General features: G+C 45.5%; 1 protein-coding gene and 1 pseudogene across 1 annotated transcript in view; one reads left to right on the forward strand and one right to left on the reverse strand.

The window, feature by feature from the left end:
- Positions 1–1,037: 1,037 nt before the first annotated feature.
- Positions 1,038–1,942, reverse strand: LOC114690718 (annotated as a pseudogene).
- Positions 1,943–8,323: 6,381 nt separating this feature from the next.
- Smyd3 (SET and MYND domain containing 3) overlaps positions 8,324–23,425 on the forward strand; it is a 575,124-nt gene continuing 560,022 nt past the window's right edge. Inside the window, exon 1 of the mRNA XM_028865490.2 lies at positions 8,324–8,585. Within this exon, the coding sequence (XP_028721323.1) occupies positions 8,422–8,585 (164 nt within the window). The 5' untranslated portion in view covers positions 8,324–8,421. The remainder of the gene's footprint in view (positions 8,586–23,425) is intronic.

Consider the following 23,425-nt stretch of genomic DNA (forward strand, 5'->3'; position numbering starts at 1 on the left):
AAACACCTAAGAAGGATATACAATTACCTGATTAAACAGGAAGTGCAGAGCAAACAGCTTCCAAAACTATAGAAATGACAGAAACAGCTGAGTGCCTAGACAGTCACCCAAGGTTCCTCTACAATGTTGGGGCATCCATCTTTAGCCTACAGGCCCAGAATTGACAAACATTTCTGTGAAGCAGGAATTTTAAAGGACTGGCCTGCCTTGTCTTGGCAAAGTTTGGCAGTTGAGTTCCTTTGTGTCCTGCTTGTTCAGTGTGGACAGCATACTGTCAGCAGTCGAAGCAAGAGCAGTTTCTTGCCCAGTGGCTAGCTTTGCCACATTTAAAGCAAATTCCATATGGAGGTTCTTCAATGCCCATCATCTTCTCTGAAGTAGATTGGCACTTCCAGGAGCAGATATGTCTCACTGTCATGAAAAGCCTTACATTGTTAAAACATCTTAAATGCCATATTCTGTAGATCTCTGAAGTGATTCAAGACTACCTGTCTATCTAAAATATATGTGTTTAACTTTGAAAACATACCTAACATGACCACAAGTTTGATTGTTATAGGTGACTAACTACTAATCTACATTTCTTAATTACCCTAAACAGTTTGTAATATAGCTTTCAAGGACTAGAATTTTTTTTTTTTTTTTTTTTTTTGGTTTTTCGAGACAGGGTTTCTCTGTGTAGCTTTGCGCCTTTCCCGGAACTCACTTGGTAGCCCAGGCTGGCCTCGAACTCACAGAGATCCACCTGCCTCTGCCTCCCGAGTGCTGGGATTAAAGGCTTGCGCCACCACCGCCCGGTCTCAAGGACTAGAATTTTACATTATATTTTTAAATCAACTGCATAGGTACAGTACCTTAAACAGGAGTAGAAACATATATACAATATGTTGTAACAAAAGTTACCTTAAATTTGTATCAATATACAAAAATCCATATCAATGTAAAATATTTGAGACTTTCCAGTTATACTTTCCAGTTTAAAAGTAGATTCAATAATCTACCCTTTTATCTTTTTTTTTTTTTTTTTTTTTTTTTTTAAGTATGCTTCCCTTTTAATTCAACATGCTGTTTAAAACTTGAAGTAAAAACCAATATAAATGTCTCCCACCGCCCCGATGTCCCTCGGAGTCCACTTCACCCGCTCTGCTTGGCCGCCAGCCTCTTGTCTCTCTCTTCGGCGATGGTGAGGCGGATTCCTTTTCCTCGGGGAAGAGAGATCCACGGCTTGTTGCCCTTCCCGATCACGAAGATGTTGGAGAGGCGGGTGGCAAAGCCGTTGCCGTTGGCATCCTTCACGTGGAGCACGTCGAACGAGCCGGGGTGGCGCTCCCGGTTGGTGATGACGCCGATGTGCCCCAGGTTGGCGCCTCCGGTCACCATACACAGGTTGCCGGTATCGAACTTGATGGCGTCGGTGATCTTGCCGGTGTCCAGCGAGATCTGCACGGTGTCGTTGACCTTGATGAGCGGGTCGGGGTAGCGGATGGATGGTGCCCGCGTCCTGCGTCACGAGGTGCGGGATGCCCTTGGTGCCCACGAAGACCTTGCGCACCTTGCACAGCTTGTACTTGGCCTCCTCGGGCGTGATGCGGTGCACGGCGAAGCGGCCCTTGGTGTCGTAGACCAGGCGGAAGTTCTCCCCGCTCTTGTCGATGCTGATGACATCCATGAAGCCGGCTGGGTAGGCCACATCGGTTCTGACCTTGCCGTCGACCTTGATGAGGCGCTGCATGCAGATCTTCTTCACCTCGTCGCCCGTGAGGGCGTACTTGAGTCTGTTCCTCAGGAAGATGCTCAGTGGCAGGCACTTGCGCAGGCGGTGCGGGCCGGCGGACGGCCGGGGCGCGAACACGCCGGTCAGCTTGTCCAGCATCCAGTGACGCGGGGCAGCCACGCGCTTCAGGTGTTTCTTCGGGCCGCGAGCCATGGCGGAGGAGCGAACAGAAGCATGGCCTTCTCCTTCGCAGAGCACAGGCGGAGTCCCCTTTTATCTTATTATTCCTTTATCCCCCCCTTTTTTTCTTTTCATCTCCTAACCCTCCCCCTCTTTTTTCAACACTAGATAGGAAGGAAAGAATGATAGAGGAAAGGAAAAGAAAGAAATCTCTTAATCTAACCTTTGATTAGTGTCCTCCCTAACCATGACCAATAACAACTTACAACCAGCCCCTAAACAATAACAAACATCCACACTCACAGAACAACCAAAATCCTCCCACGCCATCTCTCCAGAATGAAAACTACTACCTATTGTCTGGGGGTGACAGCATCTTTAGAGGACCCTGATAAAATTGGGATAATGGCCAAGTCCTGGGAAGCTAAATATATGATTTGTTGTCCAGTCTGTGTGATGGGAAAGTGCTGGGCTTAACTGAAGTCCCAACTGGTGTATGCGGCTGGACCGCCTCAGCTAGCCATCTAGAAATTGTCCTGAGCAGTCTAGTGTGAAGCTGATCTTTGGGTGATGTTTGTCAGCTTAGTGGTGTTACCACAATCCAGGTGGATTTGTCATTGTAGGGCCCCATTGTCTTCTTGAAGACCTCAAAGTGCTAGGAATGGTCATGGTTCACTGCAGAAAACATAAACATTTTAAATGCCATATTCAGCAGATGCTGTGGGATGATCCCTTTCTACATTATAAATATGTATTATTCTCATTTTCTTATAAAATGCTAATTGGCCAGTAGCCAGGCAGGAAGTTAGGTGGGACAATTGATCTGAGGACTGGAATGAAGAAGGGCGGAGTCAAAGGAGACAGGAGCCAACTGCCCAAGAAGCAAGATGCCAGAGGACCAGTAAAGCCACGGATTAAGTGGCAAGACATAGATTAATAGAAATAGATTAATTTGAATGTAAGAGCGAGTTAGTAACAAGCCTGAGCTATAGGTCAAGCATTCTGTAATTAATATAAGCTTTTATGTGCTTATTTGGGACCTGGCATTTGGAACAAAAGGCTCCTTTTCCATTTACAAGCAGATCTCCAAAAGGCTAAAAGGCCATAATCCATCAAGTATACCCGGGGTACAAACTTAGTTCCTAGTTACATACATGCTTCAGACTCAAACCTGAAAACACATACAGAAAGCTATATGAAGCTTATTTCCAGACTTACTTAGTACTCCATATGATCACTAATATCATGACAGAAAGTTTATATATACATAATTTTATTTTGAGATAATTATACCTTAAGAAAAATTTGGGGACTGAAGAGATGGCTCAGTGGCTAAGAGCACTGGCTGCTCCTCCATAGGACCAGGTTTTAATTCCCAGCACCCACGAGGCAGCTCATAACTGTCTGTAACTCCAGAGGACGTGACATCCATGGCAAACACCAATTCCCATAAAGTAAAAATAAATAATTTTTTTTTAAAGAAAACTTTAAAGAATCAAATGAAAACCGAAGGATTAGGAGATGAGTGTCAATAGACTACTTCCTTATTTTGGGTTTCTTCTGTCCCGAACCAGATGACTCTGCTGATATGAGACAAAGATTTTGGATTTTCCTCCAATGAGTATGTGTGGGTTTAGAGGAGAGCCACGCCCCAACTCCAAAGGCAACTTTAACTTTTAATTGAATTGGGGCCACAAAAGGACCATTTGCATTTTGTGCCTGTAATCTCTCAGCAAGGCAGGTGCTTTCGTCAGGTGACTGCTGCTGCGATGAAACACCATAACCAAAAGCAAGTTGGGGAGGAAAGGGTTCATTTGGCTGACACTTCCACGTAGTCCATCACTGAAGGAAGTCAGGACAGGAACTCAAGCAGGGCAGGAACCTGGAGACAGGAGCTGATGCAGAGGCCATGGGGGGAGGTGCTGCTTACCGGCTTGCTCCTCATGGTTTGCTCAGCCCGCTTTCTTATAGAGCCCAGGACCACCAGTCCAGGGATGGCACCACACACAATAGCGTGGACCCTCCCCCATCAATCACTAATTAAGAAAATGCCTCACAGACAGCTTTTTTTTTCTTTCTTTTTCTTTTTTTTTTTTTTTTTTTTGAGACAGGGTTTCTCTGTGTAGCTTTGCACCTTTCCTAGAACTCACTCTGTAGCCCAGGCTGGCCTCGAACTCACAGAGATCCACCTGGCTCTGCCTCCCTAGTGCTGGGATTAAAGGTGTGTGCCACCACCGCCTGGCCCGACAGATTTTATGGGGGAATTTTTCTTCATTGAGGCTCCCTCCTTTCAGATGACTCTAGCTTGTGTCAAGTTGACATAAAACTAGCCAGCATAGTAGGTAAGCCTAGAAATAGTTTGACAACCTGGGTTCCTGCTTGGCTAGAGCTACACACATGCACTTTTCCCAAAAATGCTCTCAGCAGCTAGAGAGACCTACTTACATTGCTGTGCACATGCACACCTCTCCAAACAAAGCAACAGGTTGCTCTGACCTTCTCCTAGCTGCCTGTTGGTGTTGGCAGCCTTTGGAAGGTGGGCCCTCGTAGAAGGAAGTTAAGTCATTGGAAGTGTGCCCTCAAAGAGGATGTTGGGATTCTGGTCCATTCTCTTGTTCTCTTTCACTTCCTGGCTACAATGAAGTTAGGACTTCCTCTGACCTTTGCCTCCTAAGTGCTGGAATTACAAGTGTGTTATGTCATGCCCTGTTTATTTGTGAAATTCTAAAGCTTCTAGACAAGAAAGTTTTTCCTTGGCCCTCTGTCTAAGAAAAAGCTGGAGAGTGAAAATGAATGTAGGAGAAGCTGATACAGAAAAGTAAAGGGAGAGAGAGAGAGAGAGAGAGAGAGAGAGAGAGAGAGAGAGAGAGAGAGAGAGAGACTGAGCATGGCATGGGCTTTTGAAACCTCAGAGCCCACCCCCAGTGACACACCTCCTCCAACAAGACCACACCCACTACAACAAGGCCACTCTTCCCACTCCTTCCCAAACAGTTCCACTAACTGGGGCCCAAGCCTGCAAACATATGAGCCTAGCACAGGTTTACATTTTTAAATCCCTGTAAGAAGAGAGTAACTGGGACTAGAGAAATGGCTTGGTAAGGAGCACTGGCTGCTCCTCCATAGGATCCAGGTTCAATTCCCGGCACCCACATGGTGGCTCTGTAACTCCAGTCCCACAGGATCCAATGCCCTCTTCTTACCTCAGAAGACACTGCACACACATGGCACACAGATATATGTGTGAGGCAAAACACTCTCCCATAATAAAAGTAAATTAAATGTTTAAAAAGTTTTAAAAAGAGAGTAAAAAAGAGAATAATTACTGAAATTAGCATGACTGATGACTTTTAAGCTAGAAAACTGAACCTTAGTATTATTATAAAATGAAGACTCTGGTGTTCATGTGCAGTAAATATTGTAAAATTTGAAGAAAATATTTTAGCTTCCGGAGAAGGTATATCAAAAAGTTTTAAAATAATTCAGTAATTCTTGGTTAACTGTTCACTCAGTTTATTACTCAAATTGCTGGTTGATTCTATATTAAACATTTATTGCTACTATTTAATTTACCTCTTGCTAATAAAATAGTGCATTAAACTTACAATTAGGGTTTATGGGGTGCTGTGGGATGTCTTTCTGTATGCTGTGAATATGTGTGGCTCCCATTGGATAATAGATAAAGCTGCTTTGGCCAATGGCAAGAAAGCTTACAGCCAGGCGGGAAATCCAAGTAGAGATACAGAGAGAAGAAAGGCAGAATTGGGAGAGATGCCAGCCACCACTGACAAAGGAGCAACAAGATGCCAGCAGATCGATAACATAAAGGTGGCACACGCCTTTAATCCCAGCACTAGGGAGGCAGCGGCAGGCGGATCTCTGTGAGTTCCAGGAAAGAAGCAAAGCTACACAGAGAAACCCTGTCTCTAAAAAACAAAAAAACAAACAATAATCTACTCCCAGCCTCTTGGGTGGGAAAACAGGTATTTTTATCTCCTCTACTGAGAAGAAGCCCCTCTTTTTTTTTTTAACATTCCTGGTGTCCCTATTGATCTGTGGGCACAAGGACCTTTGTGTCCCCAACAATTAAGTACACACATTTCATTGTCTGTCCAGTCCCTCTGTGCGTTTCCCTAACTTTTCATTGTTTTGAACAGAAACTCCACCCCTGTTTGCTGCTTTCGTGACCCTCCTCCCTCTGTCCCGGCTCCCACCCCAAGTGCCATTGTACTAGGTCTTTGCATTTGTCTGGCCTGCCTCCTCACACTTGTCCTTTGCATCCGATGTATTTTACCTTGCATCATGTTTTCAAGGCTTCTCTTTCATGCCACGTATGTTGGGATTTCATCACTTACAATTTCATTACGTTTATTTTTGTGTGAGAGACTGTGTATGGGGGCCACAGGACCTTCTTGTGGCAAGTCGGTTCTCTCTACTCTGTGGGTCTCGGGGACAGCACACAGGCAGTCAGAATCGGCTGTAAGCGCTTTACCTGCTGAGTTATCTAGCCGGCTCAGAATCTCATTCCTTTTAAAGTCAGGATAATATTCTTGCATGTTCATGTACTACGTTTTCTCTCTCCATACCTCTGCCGATGGACATTTGGTTTTGCTCTGCTTTTGCTACTGTGAATAATACTGCTGTGCCGTGGACACGGATGGAAATGTATCCATTTGAGTCTTTGCTTTCATTTATTTGGTATAACAAGATTGTTGCTCAGTAAAGTGGTACATGGGTTGGAGGTGGCATTCCTCTAACCCATAGAGTAATTGTGCCTGGCAAGTACAAAGCCCTGAGTTCAATCCTCGGCATAAAAAGTCCACAAAACAATACAGGTTCAAGTATAAAAGCGAATGTTTGGATTGAGAATAGAAATCACATCAAACATTCAAAAGTGTGTAGGATAAACCATGTTACCATGTCTGTTGTATGTGGTCAGGTCTTATTTACCTATTACTGAGGAGTCATGGGGGCTTTCCTGCCATTTCTAAGAGGCAGACATGTTGAGATTTTAAAGGTGAGATAACCCCCCCTTCAACATTGTATTAAGAAAAGTCACACAGTAACGTTAAAGAATTTGTAGTGAACTACTTATAACAAATCAAACTCAGGACATGCAAAGTCCTGGGTTCTATTCCCAGCACCAAGCTCAATGCGATGAAGCAATGGAAATCACAAGCCAGATCACAAAATAGTGGATTCACAGGTAAGTGAAAAAGTGACGGGCTGGTGATATGGCTGGGTGTAACAGTGAGACCCTCTCCACAGCATTGTCTTCTAACTTCTACACACACACCTAGGCATGCATTCCCTCACACTCAAGGACACATGTCACAGACACACACTAGCTCAATAATAAAGTTAAAATTTACTTCCTAAAAAAGCGAGTATTGCTGGGTATGGTGGCACATGCCTTTGATCAGGCAGGGGCAGGGGCAGGAGGCAGATCTCTTTGAATCCCAAGCTGTCCTGCTTTATACGGAGTTGCAGGTCAGCTGGGGTGACATCGTGAGATGTGGCCATAAACAAATCAACAGAGTATTCGATTTAAAGTAAGAAATCATTAATAGAAAAAAAATTAGTTTGAACAGTATTTCTCTGTTACTGAGGCTAGTCTTCAACTTGTTGGTCTCCAGGATTGCCAGGAGGCCTGGGTAAGTGTGTACAAGATCCTTTGGTGGGCAGGCGTGACAGGGCACACCGTTAATTTTAACCCTCAAGGCAGTGGCAGGTAGATCTCTGTGAGTTCAGGGCCTGCCTGGTCTACACAGAATTCCAGGACAGTCAGAGCTACATAAAAGAGAGACCCTGTCTTAAAAAAAAAAAAAAAAATTCTATGGTGTGATGTAGGTAACAGCTGTTCATGCAGCAGACCTCCTCGAAAATGCTGACTTTTTCAGACAGGCCCTGTGCTTGCACTATTGCTGGGAGATTTTACACCCATAATCCCGGTACTCAAGATGTGGAGAATAAAGACCTCCTGAGTTCAAGACCTGACTGCAACATACTTTCAAACTGTTCGACAAACATTTTTCTGAAGTGGTTCATCAATAATATGGGCACACACACATACAGATGGTGTGATTTGAAACATCAAATGCTAAGAATTGTTTATCTAGGTGGTGAACATGCAGGTCACGACCATGATCCTATCAACTTTTCTCTATGCATTAAAATTAGCATAAGTAGGGCGTGGTGGAGAGCACCTTGAATTCCAGAAGTGAGGAGGCTGAGGCAGGCTCCTTGGTCAATATTGGGAGTTCCAGAACAGCATATGCTACACACATTGAGACTCTGTCTAAAAAGGAAAAAGAAAGAAAAGAAAAAAGAAATCTCACTATAAAATACGAGAAGACAGCACTCCAACTCAGGTTGTAGTAGGCCCTTCTGCGCATGCTCACAGGACCTGCTAGCGTTCGTCCCCGCCCCCTGGTGTACGCAAGCGCAGGACGCAGGCGCGCAGTCAGAAAACACGAGACTCGAGCTGAGGGACGCTGTGCGGGTCTGAGGTGCAGATCTGTGGAAGGATGGAGCCACTGAAGGTGGAAAAGTTCAAGACTGCCGACCGGGGAAATGGGCTGCGTGCTGTGGTCCCACTACGCCCCGGGGAGCTGCTCTTCCGCTCTGACCCTTTGGCGTACACTGTGTGCAAGGGGAGTCGTGGCGTAGTCTGCGATCGCTGTCTCCTGGGGTACGTACGGAGCACGAACACGGGGTGCATGGCTCTGCGGGTGGCTATGGACCTCTCGGGGTCGGCTCTGTGGGGTGCCTGCAGCACCCCAGGCTGCAGCAGGATTTGGGGGAGCCAGTGGTGCAGATGAAGGAGAAGCGTTGGGCAGTAGATAATTTTGCTAGGGAACAAAACATCCGTATCTTGTGCAACGAGCTTCATCGGTCGTGGAAATCAGAAGTGGCAAGGGTGGGTGGGTGTGGGAAGGAGCAGGGGTGTGTACGTCAGGTTCGGAACTGAGGCCCCACCTGACCAGCCTTGCGGAAGGAGAGAGAAGCCTGCTGTTTTTGGTGCACTTTGATGGTCCGGGTTTTGTGTGGCTTAGGCATAGGAAGATGAATAAGACATCCTTAAAGAGCCGATCAAATGAGAATCACAGTGTAACGAGAGAGCAGAATACAGATCCAAACAATGTACTCTTAGCAGCGTAAGATACGGAGGATTCACGGTGTGCCTCGCCATGTAGTGGTTGCGTGGATAAATGTAATTGACCACCTATGTGCAGATGCAACAGTTTATGTGAGTGTTTTGGAAGTCTGGAAGCACAGTATCAATGTAAGGTGATTTACTATGTATAGAATTGTATAACATACATGTGTATTCATAGGATTTGTATTCTGTCAACACAAACCGGATTCCCACCATGCACTGGGGGTAAGGACTCTGAGATAGGTAGGTTGATTTTGTACTTGACTCCAGACCCATCAGTCTGTGGTTGGGGTGGATAGAGATGGGGGAGTAATCTAGCTTCTCTGTTCATTCCACAATATATACCCCCCATGGTTTCTCCGTGTAGCCCTGGCTGCCCTTGAACTTGCTCTGCAGACCAGCCTGGCTACCTGCCTCGACTTCCCAAAGGCAATGGCCATCACTATCCGACTTCTACAATGTTCTTGTTTGGTTGACAGTTGAAGACTTTGGTTTGCGTTTTAAAGTTAGCAGACATTAATCCTATTTGTTATTTTCTGGTAATGATAGCAATGACATTCATACACCACACACACACACACACACACACACACACACACACACACACGATTTGTGGAGGAGAGAGCATCTTGAAGTTAGTGTAGTCAAAGCAATTCATTCCTTGGCCTCAAACGTCACACACCTTCTCTCACAGACCCTTCATTATGCTGTCCACTTTGGAATGAGTTCAGAGTGTCAGTGTACCTCACTCCATAGCAGAGGGCTTACCGCCTAAGTCCTGTACCATCAAGTGGTGAGGACTGCTGTGGGGTGTTCTTCATGTGCCGTGGGAGCCCGTTCTTGGGTTCCTTGTGGCTTTACCCAGCAGGTCCGCATAGAGGATGATTAGGACCACGGGCCTGAGTGCAGGTGTCTGAGATGGTCCGCACTTGGCTGTGCTGGGGGATGGTCTGTATGTCAAGTTGTTCTGATTGGTCAATAAATAAAACCTGATCGGCCGTGTCTAGGCCGTGTCTAGGCATGAAGTATAGGCGGGACTAACAGAGAGGACAAATAAAAGAACAGGAAGGCAGAAGGTCACTGCCAGCCTCCACCCTGACAAGCAGCATGAAAAGATGCTGGTAAGCCACCAGCTGCGTGGCAAGGTATAGATTTGTGGAAATGGATTAATTTAAGCTATAAGAACAGTTAGCAAGAAGCCTGCCACGGCCATACAGTTTGTAAGCAATATAAGTCTCTGTGTTTACTTGGTTGGGTCTGAGCGGCTGTGGGACTGGCGGGTGACAAAGATTTTTCCTGACTGTGGACAAGGCAGGAAAACTCTAGCTACAAAGGACAGTGTAGGAGGCCTCCTCATGGACATTGCCTGACTGCTGTGTTCTCCAGTGGGTGGAACGGAACAGTTGGATCATAAACAGTGACAAATTAGTAATGGAGTTATCAGAGATGGTCTTTAAAAATTTTTAAAGACTTACTTATTTTTATTTTATGTGTATTACTGTTTTGCCTGCAGAGGGTGTCATATCTCCTGGAGCCAGAGTTACAGACTGTTGTGAGCTGCCATGTGGGTGCTGGGAATTGAACCTGGGTCCTCTGGAAGAACGGCCAGTGCTCTTAGCCTCTGAGATCTCTCCAGCCCAAGAGTTGTTCTTTTTAAAAATTTTAAGTTTATTGACTTTTCTTATTGTACGAAATATTGGATTTCACTCTGACATTTTTGCACAACACATATCGTTGTTCTCAGAGCTGGTCTTGAGAATCATGAGCGACAGGGAATTGCCCATTTTCCAGAAGGAAGTGCATGAGCCTTTTATGGGCATCGGCGCCTCTTGGTTTACCATAGTACATCATTACTTTTACCATTTTTCTTCCGGGAACCCTGGTGATTCAGCGACAAAAAGGGGTTTCCTTGAAATGCTGTTGGGGAGTTCTCGGCACTGCTCGAAGGCGGGAGAAACCTGAAGATGGGTAGGTACCAAGTCAGCTGCAGTGGCTGGGCCGGAGTCTGGGCAGGGCAGCTTCTGTGGCTCTGTAGTAAATGGATTCTGCTGCACATTTCACGAGCACCGAGGACAAGGGACCCTGCTGCTGCTCGCTGGGAAAATAACTATTGTTGGGGATCTGTTCACTTTGTTAGATCAGCTATGCTCAGGCCTGTTATGGAATATTACTTTAACTAGGCCAAGATGTGTTACACTTGTTTATGCTGCGTTTGTTTAACTTTGTAAAGATGTGTTGCTTTGCCTGCCTAAGGCACCTGATTCGTCTAATAAAAAGCTGAACCGCCAATAGTTAGGTGGGGCCGGCGGGCAGAGAGAATAAGTAGGAGGAGAGAAGAGAGGAGAGGAAGAGGAGGAGGGAGAAGGAGAGGGAAATGCCCTGGACAGGCGCCAGCCAACCAGACACTGAGTAGGACATACAGGATGCAAGAAAGGTGAAAAGCCCTGAGGCAAAACGTAGGTTAAACAGATTAAAATAAGTTATGAGAGCTAGTGGGACAAGCCCAAGCTAAGGCCAAGCATTCATAACTAATAAGAAATCTCCATGCCATGATTTGTGAGCTGGTTGATGGGCTCAAAGAAAGCCTGCCACGCGGGCCACTGCTTGTGTCTTAATTGACAGGAAAGTTGAGAAAGTATTGGTCTTGGTTAAAAGGTGTACTCAGTGTTGTAAACGAATGCCACGAATCCAAACAGATGCGTCCTTCATGCTGGTTAATAGATACTTGCTTATTAATTCTTTACACAAAAACAGTTGCTTTGTGCTTACTTTGGGTTGCCAGGTGGTAGGTATATCATAATCACTGGCGTTATAGCTCCTCGGGTAGCACACTCATTTCTGTGGTTGCCTAATTGAGAATCATTGCAGCCTGAAAATCTAGTTAGGGAAATGGTGGTACATCCTTAATGAGGTTTGCCGACACTACTCAATGTTCATCCCTGCAGGATAAGTTTCTGTTTTCCTTTCTTTGTATGTGAAGTTATGTATGTATGTATGTATGTATCCATCCATCCATCATCACTTGTAAAACTCTTAAGTCTTGAATTGTTAAGTTTCTGTAGCCCTAATGCAGAACATACATAAGTATGGTGATATTTTATTTGCATTCAAATGTTATTTGTATGCTAATAAATAAAGTTGCCCTGGGTGTCAGAGCTATTAGCAAGCCATAGGAAAGCAGGGCAGTGGTGGCATACGCTTGTAATCCCAGCACTTGGTAGGCAGAGCTAGGTAAGTCTCTGTGTGTTCAGGGATACAGCCAGCATTGGATACACACGCCTTTAATACCAATACCAATCAATAGAAAACCTGGAGGTCTATACAGTCAGGCTGTGACGAGGCGGTCATGTGGTTGGGTTTACAACCAATGAGAAGGCAGAACAGAAACACTATAAAAAGACAGACACACAGGAATTAGCTCTGGTTCCGAGAGGTAGGACCACCGCAGGAGGAAGGGTAAGGTTTTGGCTCTTAGCTCTGACCTCTTGGCTTTCTTCTTTGCATTGGTTCTGTATTTCTTATTTAATAAGACGGTTGGTTACATCTGCACATAAGCTCTTATTTTGTTACATGAGTGTCTGGCAGAATTATTTTACAAAATCTTTTTATTTTTCTGGAGCTGAGGATCGAACCCAGGGCTTTGCGCTTGCTAGGCAAGCACTCTACTACTGAGCTAAATCCCCAACACTATTTTTCTTGGTTTTTTTTTTTTTTTTTTTGAGACAGGGTTTCTCTCTATAGCTCTGGCTGTCCTGGAAATCACTATGGGGACTAGGGTGTCCTTGAACTCACAGAGATCAGACTGCCTCTGCTGGGGTTAAAGGTGTGTCCCGCCATGCCCAGCTTGCAAACTGTTCTCCTCCCTCCCTCCCTCTCTCCCTTCCTTCCTCTCTGGAACTCACTATGTAGACCAGGCTGGCCTCGAACTCACAGAGATCCGAGTGCCTCTGCCTCCCAAGTGCTGGGATTAAAGGCGTGCGCCACCACACCTGGTAAACCTTTCTGTCTTTTATTTGAATTATTATACAACTATGTAATAAAACATGGACTGTGTAGCATTTGGGGGGAGGGGATAAAAATAGAACAAAGGAACAGATATTATAATTACTTCATTAGTGTCCATAAATTATTGTTAAAAATTCTGTTTGCTTTCCTTTGCATTTGATCAGTGCTTTGATTAGTACATATTTATGCATTTATTCATTTATTTGTTTATTTTTAGACAGGATTTCCTGTAGCTCATGATGGCTTGCCACTAGCTAGAATGACCTGGCACTCCTGATCTTGCTTCTAACTCCCAAGTGCTGGGATCATGGCATGTACTAGTGTGTCTGGCTTTTTGTTGTTTTCGTTTTTTTTTTTTTTAATGGAGAAACTTGAATCTGCCTCCTGACTTCCCTTGTTCTTTTCTTTAATGAATGCTTCTGGGTTTTCATGTAGTGAATGGAACAGACAGTGAAGAGGCTGAGGGCATAGCTCCGAGTAGAGTGATTGCCTAGCAACCGGAAAAGAAAACGATGAAATTGTGAATCATTGCAGTTGTGAATTGAGATCATTCGTATTGTTTTTTCTCTGCCGTTGCACATGTTTTTAGTGTGCTGCTGCTGCTTCAAAAGATGGGTTGTAAAATGAACTGCGTTGACATTCAGCTTGTTCTGGTCAAATGCAGAATGTGAAATTTCACCTTCGGGTCTGGAGAAATGGCTCAGAGGCTGCTAAGAGCGAGCACTTCCTGCTCTTCCCGACGACCCGGGTGTGATCCCCAGCCTCTGTGTCACGAGGCTCACAACCACTTGTAATCTCACCTCCTGGGGATCTGATTTCCCCTTCTGCTCTCTGCAGGTATCTGTTCACACATGGCGTACATACACATAGATACACATAAATGAAAATGGAAAACTCTGCCCTTGGACAGCGCCGCTGCAATCTTCTTGTTTTTCTAGGTCTTCGTAACCTTTCTGCTCTAGCACACAAAGCACACAGCAGATGATGATTGTTTATGTGTCGAAGGACAGTATTTTGGGGATAGTTTAGAAACGACCGAGTTGCCTTCAGCTTCCATATCAATACCGTCTGTGGACAAACTCTAACTGTTCCTTCTGTAGGTTAAAGAGCTTTCTGCCTCCCGGGAGGGAAGAGGAGGACTTGGAGGTGGGAAGGCCTTCCCTTTCTGCCTGTTGTGGATTGTGGAGAGAAGTGGGCAGATGTAGGGTAAACACATTATGGGAATTACATGCTCCTACTGTTCTCGTCTGGCCAACGTTCTGCGGTTATGGTGGGCGTTAAATGGAGTGAGGGACGGGTAGTAATAGTACAGTAGTGGGCGTTTGAAAAGCTACTCCTCCTTTTTCTCTTTATTTGGGATCTCTTTTCTTTTTCTGTAGTGCTGGGGGTGGAACCTAGGGCTTTACACCTGCTAGTGCTCTGCCGCCAAGCCACACCCCCAGCCCTGTTATTTAGACTCACGAGAGGACATAGCCATGCAGGCCATAGCTCACAGTGGTGGAAGGGAGTGGCTGGGTAGGGGGACAGGTACAGCAAGGGATTCTGACCACAGAGGTAGATGGAGGAGGCCAGTGGCTGAGCGAGGAGCAGGCATCATGACAGAGGACTGTGGCTGTGGACTCTGAAGTCAGAACCATGGGTACCAGGGATGGGAGCACAATGACGCCCCAAAGGATGAGATGGCCACTCCTGGCCGCAGAGAACAGTGAGGATACAGAGAGATACCAGCATCTGAGGCGTTGCTACATGGCATCCAGGGTGTCCTGGAAGACCTTGGGGGAAAAACCCCTTCAAAGCAGCCCCTCAGAGCAGTCCTGGTAAGGAGCTATGCTCAAAATCTGAATGTTAACGGGAAAAGACTGAGATGTTTGATACATATAAAATTTCCTGGCTCTTTATTAGGGTAGATACTTAAGAAAAAGATGAGTTATAGAACAAAGCACATCATACTCAAGAGAAAACAAGGTAGCCACATTTGAGTTGAAATGTATGTGTTGAGGCCATCATGGCAATGGAGGAACATAGTTTTGTAAGACGGCGAAGTCTGTCTTGGCTGAGAACTGGACCTGACTGGAGATCAACGGGGAATAGCTTCATGTCTTATGGTGGGCAGGGGCTCTGGACAAGCCAGCAGCAGTGATTTCAAAGGGACGAGACAAAATCAGGCATAGTGTCACACTCCTTCAGTCCCAGCATTCGGGAGATGCAAGCGGGTAGATCTCTGAGTTTAAGGCCAGCCCAGTCTAGGTAGCACATTCCAAGCCAGTCAGGGCTACTCAGTGAGACCCTATTTCAAAGACGAACTCAAACACTGAAATGGGCTTTATTTTATTTTATTTTATTTTATTTTATTTTATTTTATTTTATTTTTTTGGTGCCAGAGAGATGGCTTAGTGGTTAAGAGTGCTAGTTACTCTTCTAGAGGATCCTGGTTGGATTCCCAGCACTCACGTGGTGGCTCACAACTGCTTGTGACTCCCGTCCCAGGGACTCTAATGCCATTTTCTGGCCTCTGCAGGCACTAGGCATGTGCATGCGATGCACAGACATACATGCAGGCAAAGCCCCCATACACATAAAAGAAATACATTTTAAAAAACTAAAAAAGGCCGGCCGGCAGCGGTGGCGCACGTCTTTAATCCCAGCACTCGGGAGGCAGAGGCAGGCGGATCTCTGTGAGTTCGAGGCCAGCCTGGGCTACAGAGTGAGATCCAGGACAGGCACCAAAACTACACAGAGAAACCCTGTCTTGAAAAACCAAAAAACCAAAACAAAAAACTAAAAAAGAAGGTGTGGGACAGCCAAGGAGGTGGTTGCTGAGTGAATCAGATTTGGGAGGGTCGAAATCATTTCCTAGCAGAGAAGGAGGAGTTGCCCGCTGAAGTGTGCGCTTGATGTCAAGTGTTGTGGGGCCACGAAAACTTGTTTTCCTTTGACCTCTGTGAGCAGTGCTTGTTGCCTGGCTTAGTAGCCAGATGTCGGGCTCTGGGCGTTGCACTGACCCCGGAGTGTTGGGCGAGTGTGATGTGGCGGAGGGGAAGGAACTCGGGGTTGTAAGTAAGGGCAGGGGGAATGGCAGACCTCAGCCTCCAAGCTAGGGAGTGGGGTCTCGAGCAAAGCGATGGGTTGTGAATGTGGCAGCATGACAGGATCGAAGGTCTTTTTGTCGTTTAGGCAGGGGCTTATGCCACCCAGACTGGCCTGAACTCGCTGTGTAGCCAAGACTGACGTTGAACTTCTGGTCTTCTGGCCTCTACCTCCTGAGTGCCGGCATTTAAAGGCATGTGTCTGACTAAAGGCCTTTTCATTTTTCTTTCTTTCTGTGTTTCTGTGTGTGTATGTGTGGATGCCAGAAGACGACTTTGAGTGCATAGTCTCAGCCACTGTCCACATTTATTTTTTTGAAACAGGGTCTCTCTTACTGTCCTGGGACTCACCAAGTAGACTAGGCTCCCTAGCAGCTTCTCTACCTCTGAGATGACAAGAATGTGCGCCACACCTGGCTTCTGTTTAGGTCCTCAGGGATTGAACTCAGCTCTATACTTGTATAGCAAGCAGTTAACCAATTGAGCCGCTCTCTTCAGGCTGGTCGGGAACTCCAAACGTATTGTACCGTAGGCTGACCTTGAACTCATGGACAGCCTGCCTCAGCTTCCCCAGGGCTATAGGCCACAGCATCCTGCTCTTTTCAGTTTTTCTTTCTTAGTCACTGTTCTATTGCTGTGAAGAGACATAAGACCAACGCACTCATAAAAGGAAGCCTTTAATTGTGGGCTTGTATACAGTTTCCGAGGGTTAGTTCATTATGGCAGGAAAAAGACAGGCATGGCTCTGGAGTAATAGCTGAGAGCTTTACATCCTGATTCATAGGCAGCAGACAGGGTGAGAGAGAGAGACACACACACAGACACACAGACACACACACACACAGACACACAGACACACACACACAACACACACACACACACACACAGACACACACACACACACAAGACTGGGCCTGGCATGGGCTTTTGAAACCTCAAAACCCATCCCCAGTGACATACCTCTTCGAAGGACATGCCTACTCCCAATCCTTCACAATCAATTCATCAACCTGGGACCAAGCATCCACGTATATCAATTAGCCTATGGTGGGGTGGGTATTCTCAGTCAAACTACCACACTTTCCTTTTTTTTTTTTTTTTTTTTTCCTGAGACAGAGTTTCTCTTTCCATATAGGCTAGAACTATTTGACTGTTTTGAAATCAGGGCTTGCACATTCCTGGTAATAGCTAATGGTTTACCTGAGGGTCAGAGACCCGGAATAAATGAGTGGAGAGACTGACGATTAGGTGGAAAAGGACACTGTGGACATGACTTCAGGCTTTCTTCACAGATAGGAGTCATAATTCTTTTTGTTTTGATTTTTTTCTTTCTCAAGGAGGTTTGAGAAAGGGCTGTGTGGCTGAGCTCTGAACCTGAAAACCTTTGGTCCATGTGAATGCCACAGCAGAAGACACTCAATCAGACAGGATGAAAACCTTCGGTCCATGTGATTGCCGCAGCTTAGGACATTCTTTTTTTTTTTTTTTTTTAAAGATTTATTTATTATGTATACAGTGTTCTGTCTGCATATACACCTGCAGGCCAGAAGAGGGCACCAGATCTCATTACAGATGGGTGTGAGCCATTATATGGTTGCTGGGAATTGAACTCAGGACCTTGGGAAGAACAGCCAGTGCTCTTAACCTCTGAGCCACCTCTCCAGCCCCCAGCATAGGACATTCTTAATCAGGCAGGATGACCTGCTCTTCGGACAGCAGTAAGCTGTTCTCCATTTCCAGACTGTTTGGATCTTGTTTGGAGGGCTCAAGAACAGAGTCACGTGGGACAGGGGTAGAGGATATTGCCTGGAAGTCAGTACAGTACAGACTTCTCCAGTAGTAATTCTATCAATAGAAATTAATCCTTGCTCTCCCAAATGGTGAACCCCCATGTCCCCACAGGACTGGCCAGCTACCTGCCGTCAGGTTTTTATTTTTTTCCCTTGTCATGGAGACTCAGATTTTTTCCCATTGGACTGCCTGTTTATTCCCTGCATTTGGATTTGCTCTTTGCTGTTGTTTCTGATGTCTGGAAATCTTCTGTAAGCTGTGGAATTCTTGTTTGCCTCTGATCTTCATGTGACGGGACTCAAAGTGGCCAGGTAAAGCCTGTGATTGTGACTGCACTTCATGTATGCTCTCTTTTGAGGCAGCTCTTTTACATGCCTAAAAATTATTAAAACAGGTTCAGTGGGAAGATTTAAAAAAGCTGCTGAGGACAATGGCATGTTTGTTTTTGAGACAAGGTCTATGGCCCAAGCGGGCTTGGAACTCACCATGTAGCCAATGATGACTGAGCTGCTGATCCTCCTGCCGCCCCCTCCCAAGTGTTGGTAACACAGGCATAGACCACCATATTTGGCATCAAAGGTTTTGTTTATGTGGGTCTTATCTATTGATATTTACAGCATAAAGAAATTAAAACTGGGATGGCTAGGGCTACACAGAGAAACCCTGTCTTGAAAACAAACAACAAAAAATTAAAACTGAAATACTGCAAAATAATTATTGAAACATACTAATTTGAAACAAACGGCATTTATTTATTTTCCACTTTGGAGTCAGATGCACTACTATGTAGCAAGGTCCTCTGATGCTGACTGGGTAGTACAGGCTGGCCTTGAACTTGAAACAACCCTCCTGCCTTCAGCCTCTTGAGTGCTGGGATCATAGGCAGGAGGCTCCCACCCCAGCTCATCCTCAGCAGGAGCTAGCAGTTGTGTTTTAGATTTTATTTTTTTGATACCAGGTTTTATACAGTTCAAGGTTAGTCTCAAACTCTCTAGCTGCAGATGTCCTTGACCTCACCATCCTGCTCCCGACTCCCCATGTCCCAGGGCTGGGCTCACAGGTTTGTGACAAGCATTTTTTTCCTGCTTCAACCTTTGGAGTCCCAGGTTTACAGGTTTTGTGCTGGCCAGGCAGGTGGATCTCTGATGTTCGAGGCCAGCCTGATCTATAAAGTGAGTTCTAGGACATCTAGGGCAACACAGAGAAACCCTGTCTCTGGGTGGGGTTTTGGGGTGGGGGGAGAGACCAGCATTGTTGAGGTGAAATCTTCTGAGAAGTGTTTCCTCAGAGTCAGTTCACAGAAGCTGTATTCCAGAGGCAGCCAAGGTTGTACCTTGTGCTCACACCTGAAGTTGGGAGTGTAAGAGTCACCCATGTAAAACTGGTTTTGAAGATAAAGGGGTCATGGGAAGCAGCTGAGGCTTGGCACTGATGAATCTATAAATGGACCTTTGTATATAAGAGGTTAAAAGTTGGGGCGGGGTTGCTGACTCAGCGGTTAAGTGCACTTGCTCTTGTAGGGGACTTGGGTGTAGCAGAAATCTTAGATGGTCTTACTAATAAAATCAAACCTGAGGCAAAGTATTGGGGTAAACACTGGAAGATCAGAGAGACAGAACAAGCCACAGCTAACCTCACTTGGCCAACTTCTCGGCTGATCTTGTTTCCTCAGACTGGAAGCCTCTGTGTCCTCATCAAAATGGCTCTCAGCTGAGCTGTGCTGCTCAAAACCTAAAACCTTAACCAGCCAAATGCTTCTAGTTCCTGGTCTTCACGCCTTATATACCTTTCTGCTTTCTACCACCACTCCCTGGGATTAAAGGCGTGAGTCACCATGCTTGGCTGTATCCTTGAACAGATGGATTTCTGCCTCTGGAATGCTAGGATTAAAGGCGTGTGCTATCACCAAGTATCTAGTGGCTTTTCTGTTCTCTGACCCCAGATAAGTTTATTAGGGTACACAATATTTTGGGGAACACAGTACCACCACACTTGGTTCAATCCCCAGCACCCATGTGGGGGCTCTCAAACATCTGTAACTCCATTGCCAGGGGATCAGATGCCCACTTCTGACCTCTGTGGGCACCAGATACACATGTGGTGTACAGACATACATGCAGGCAAAATATCCGTATATGTAGACTCAAAATAAAAGTCACTTTAAAAAGAGAGAAATGCCCCCCATTGGCCCAGAATATCCTGGATGAAGAAGTTAGAGTTTCCCAAGAAGCAGTTTAAATAATTATATAGTTTGTGTGTGCACACCTGTGCCGTGGTGGTCAAGGACCATTTGTGGGTGTTAGTTTTCTTGTTCCACTATGTGGCTCTTGGAGATCAAATTCAGATGGCCAGCTTGGTGGCAAGTGCCTTTATTTGCTTAGTCATTTCATTGATGATAAGAAGCAGTGTGACTACAGATGGTTAAACACGGGCATTGAAGGAGACGGGTATGTAGGGAAAGGACAGTAGACTCCCAAGTATGGCTGTGGGTTCCTCAGGAGAATTGAGTTGCCTCTCTCCCTTAGTTTTGCTGTCTGAATAACTGTCAAGCTTTGAAATGTTTGCTAATCTGGTGGGTTAGAAGTGCATTAAATATAGTTTTCGTTTTTTTTAAGAGCATGTGTGTATGTCGTCATGTGTGTGTGTGTGTCCATGTGTAGGCAATAAGGCCGTCTTGGGTGTTATCCTCGGTAATGCTGCCCACTTCCTTTGAGACGGTCTCTGTTGACCAACTAGGCTGCACTGGCTGGCCGGCTAGCCCTAGACATCCTCTTAACCCTGCCTTCCCAGTACTGGGATTACAAGTACGTACCACCATAGAATGTGTTCTGGATCCTGCTGCTCAAATCAGCCTCTTAGTATACCCATCTCGATGAACGCAACTTCTTCCAGCATTTCCTTCCTCTTACCCTTATCTGACACTCCCGGCATCATTTCCATAAGGATCCCCCAAGGATTTGTTGATGTAAGTTGACTAAATATTGCAACCCCCCCCCTTTTCTTTTATTTGCATGCTGGGAATGGAGTCAGAACTTGTGCACACAGGAAAGTGCTCTACCCTGGAGCTGCACCCAGAGTATGTCAGGCACCTCCTCATGATTCACACCTTGTGTCTTTGGTGCCCTCTGAGGAGCATGGGCGTAGATGTAGAAGCATTGGCTGGCGGGGAGGGCAATGCCTGAGAACTACAGAGCACTCGCCCAGGAGATGCTCTGAGAGGTTTTACAGGCGCAGGAAGATCAACCTCTTCAGAGAACCTGCACAGAGGAATTTAAGGGTTTAGAGTACAGGGTTGTGTGGACATCTCCCCAAGTGTTTGCACCCCAATTTAGTCTTACAGTCTCTATCTTGATATATGAGATAGCTGGAAATTCATTGTGCTTTTAATTCAATTCTTGATGACCTAGGTGATGGTCTGTGGGTCAACAGCATCAGCACCAGCAGGGAGCTTGTGGCCCATGTGCCAATTTAGGCTCTAACGTACACTGAATCAGAATATGCATTTTATGTATATGGTTTCAAGATGGCTCTGTAACTTGTTTGCACATTAAACTAAGGCAAGCTGATTTCTGTACTTCTAAAATTCTTAGCAATATGATTATTTGATAGCTACTTACTCTGAGAATATTTGAAAACTCTATGATTTGATTTTTACACATAACCTACAAATCCCACATCTAAAGTTGGTACATATCCAATTTTAGACTTCCTGTTGCCATTTTAATTAAATAGAGGCGGAGCTCCCTCTGGTGGACAATAGGAAGAAAGCACACAAATACTTTACAGAAAAGCAATTTAAGTTTTCAGCTATTAAAGCGTATTCACTGAGCCTGCCATGGTGGCTCACACCTGTATTCCCAACATTTGGGATGCTAAGGCAGAAATATCGCTGCAAGTGTGTGGGCAGCCACCACCCCCAACGCACCCTCCAAAACCCAGACAAACAAAAAGAAAACCATAGTCTCCCTCCCACCTTAGGAACTGGGTTTGACTTTGGTAGAACAGTTGGTGACCACGTAGGGTCCCTGATTCAATCCACAGCATTGTGCACCCACAAGAAAAGTCCCTAATTTAAAACAAACAACAAAAGAACTCCCAAACTAAAAAAAACACCCAAACATCCCTCACCATAAAGAAAGACCTTGGTAGGTTTCTGTGGTAAAGGTAGATTATTAACAGTAGCCATGTTTTCAGAATTAAAGTCACAACCAATGTTTGGTACTCGGTCATGTTTGAACTTGGTGTCATCTGGGGAAATAATTTTCTTGTCTATCTCTTTACAATGGGATTTATTGTTGTGAAGGTTTTCTTTTATTTTTTTCTTTTCCTCTTCTTCCACTGTGTGTTTGGGGATTGAACTTAGGTCATCAGGCCAGCAGCAAGTGCCTCCCCATTGAGCATTCCTGCCGTTCCCTGGTTTTGGTTTTTATGAGGTAGGATTTCATTCAGACTACCACATTGTGTGTGTGTGTGTGCCATAGCACTTGGGGAGGTCAGAGGACAGCTTGGAGATGCTGGGTCTCTTAACTCAGGCCTCCAGCTTGGTAGCAGCATCCTTTTTCCTCCGGGCCATCTTACCAGATTTATTTTTATGTTCATTGGTGTTTTACTTGCATATAGGTCTGTGTGAGGGTGTCAGAAGCCATGGAACTGGAGTTAGAGACAGTTGTGAGCTGCTGTGTGGGTGCTGGGAATTGAACCTAGGTCCCTAGGTCCTCTGGAAGAGCAGCCCAGGATCATTCTGTAGATGATGATGATGACGACGACCTGCTCTTCCTGATCCCCGACCCCCCCCCCCCCAAGGGCTGGGACTACAAACTTACAGCGTCACATGTGGCTTCGTAAGGATTTTTGAGTGAAAATATGAAATGCACAAAGTGATAGCAGATCGGTGCTGATTTGTATGAAATGCTGTGATCGGGAAGATGTGTCAAGATGGTGTCATGAGCCTAAGAGGATGCTGGACTAAAGTTTATCAAATTGTGCAAACAGGCAAATTGTATACTACGTGAATTATTTGTCAATAAAGATTTTATAAAACATAAAAAGACTGGAGATGTTTCACAATGGTTTTGAAGTGCAGGGAGGCGGGGCTAGGGGTGAACAGCAAGAGCCTGTGGGAGAAAAGACTTCACCCGGGTGTCTGGATTAGAGGTCGAGGAAGGCAGGAGGTGCGGGCTGGTGTGGAGGTGCGGGTGAGATCCCCAGGTAGTAATTTAGGCAGCAGGAAGAGTCCTGCTGAGGATCGTACCTACAGGAGACTGCGAGGCAGTAATACTTTAGGGAAACTAATAGTCCCCTCCCTCCTTTTTCTTGGCCTAAATTTTACTATGGATGAATCAGGTAAGTGATTTAATCTGAGTCTTCATTAACATTTTTGGTTTTTCAAGACAGGGCTTCTCAGCGTAGTCCTGGCTGTCTAGGAACTCGCTCTGTAGACCAGGCTAGCCTTGAAGTCACACAGATCTGCCTACCCTGCCTCTGCCTCCC

The sequence above is a fragment of the Peromyscus leucopus genome, chromosome 15 (assembly GCF_004664715.2).
Source record: "Peromyscus leucopus breed LL Stock chromosome 15, UCI_PerLeu_2.1, whole genome shotgun sequence".
NCBI classification, from domain to species: domain Eukaryota; kingdom Metazoa; phylum Chordata; class Mammalia; order Rodentia; family Cricetidae; genus Peromyscus; species Peromyscus leucopus.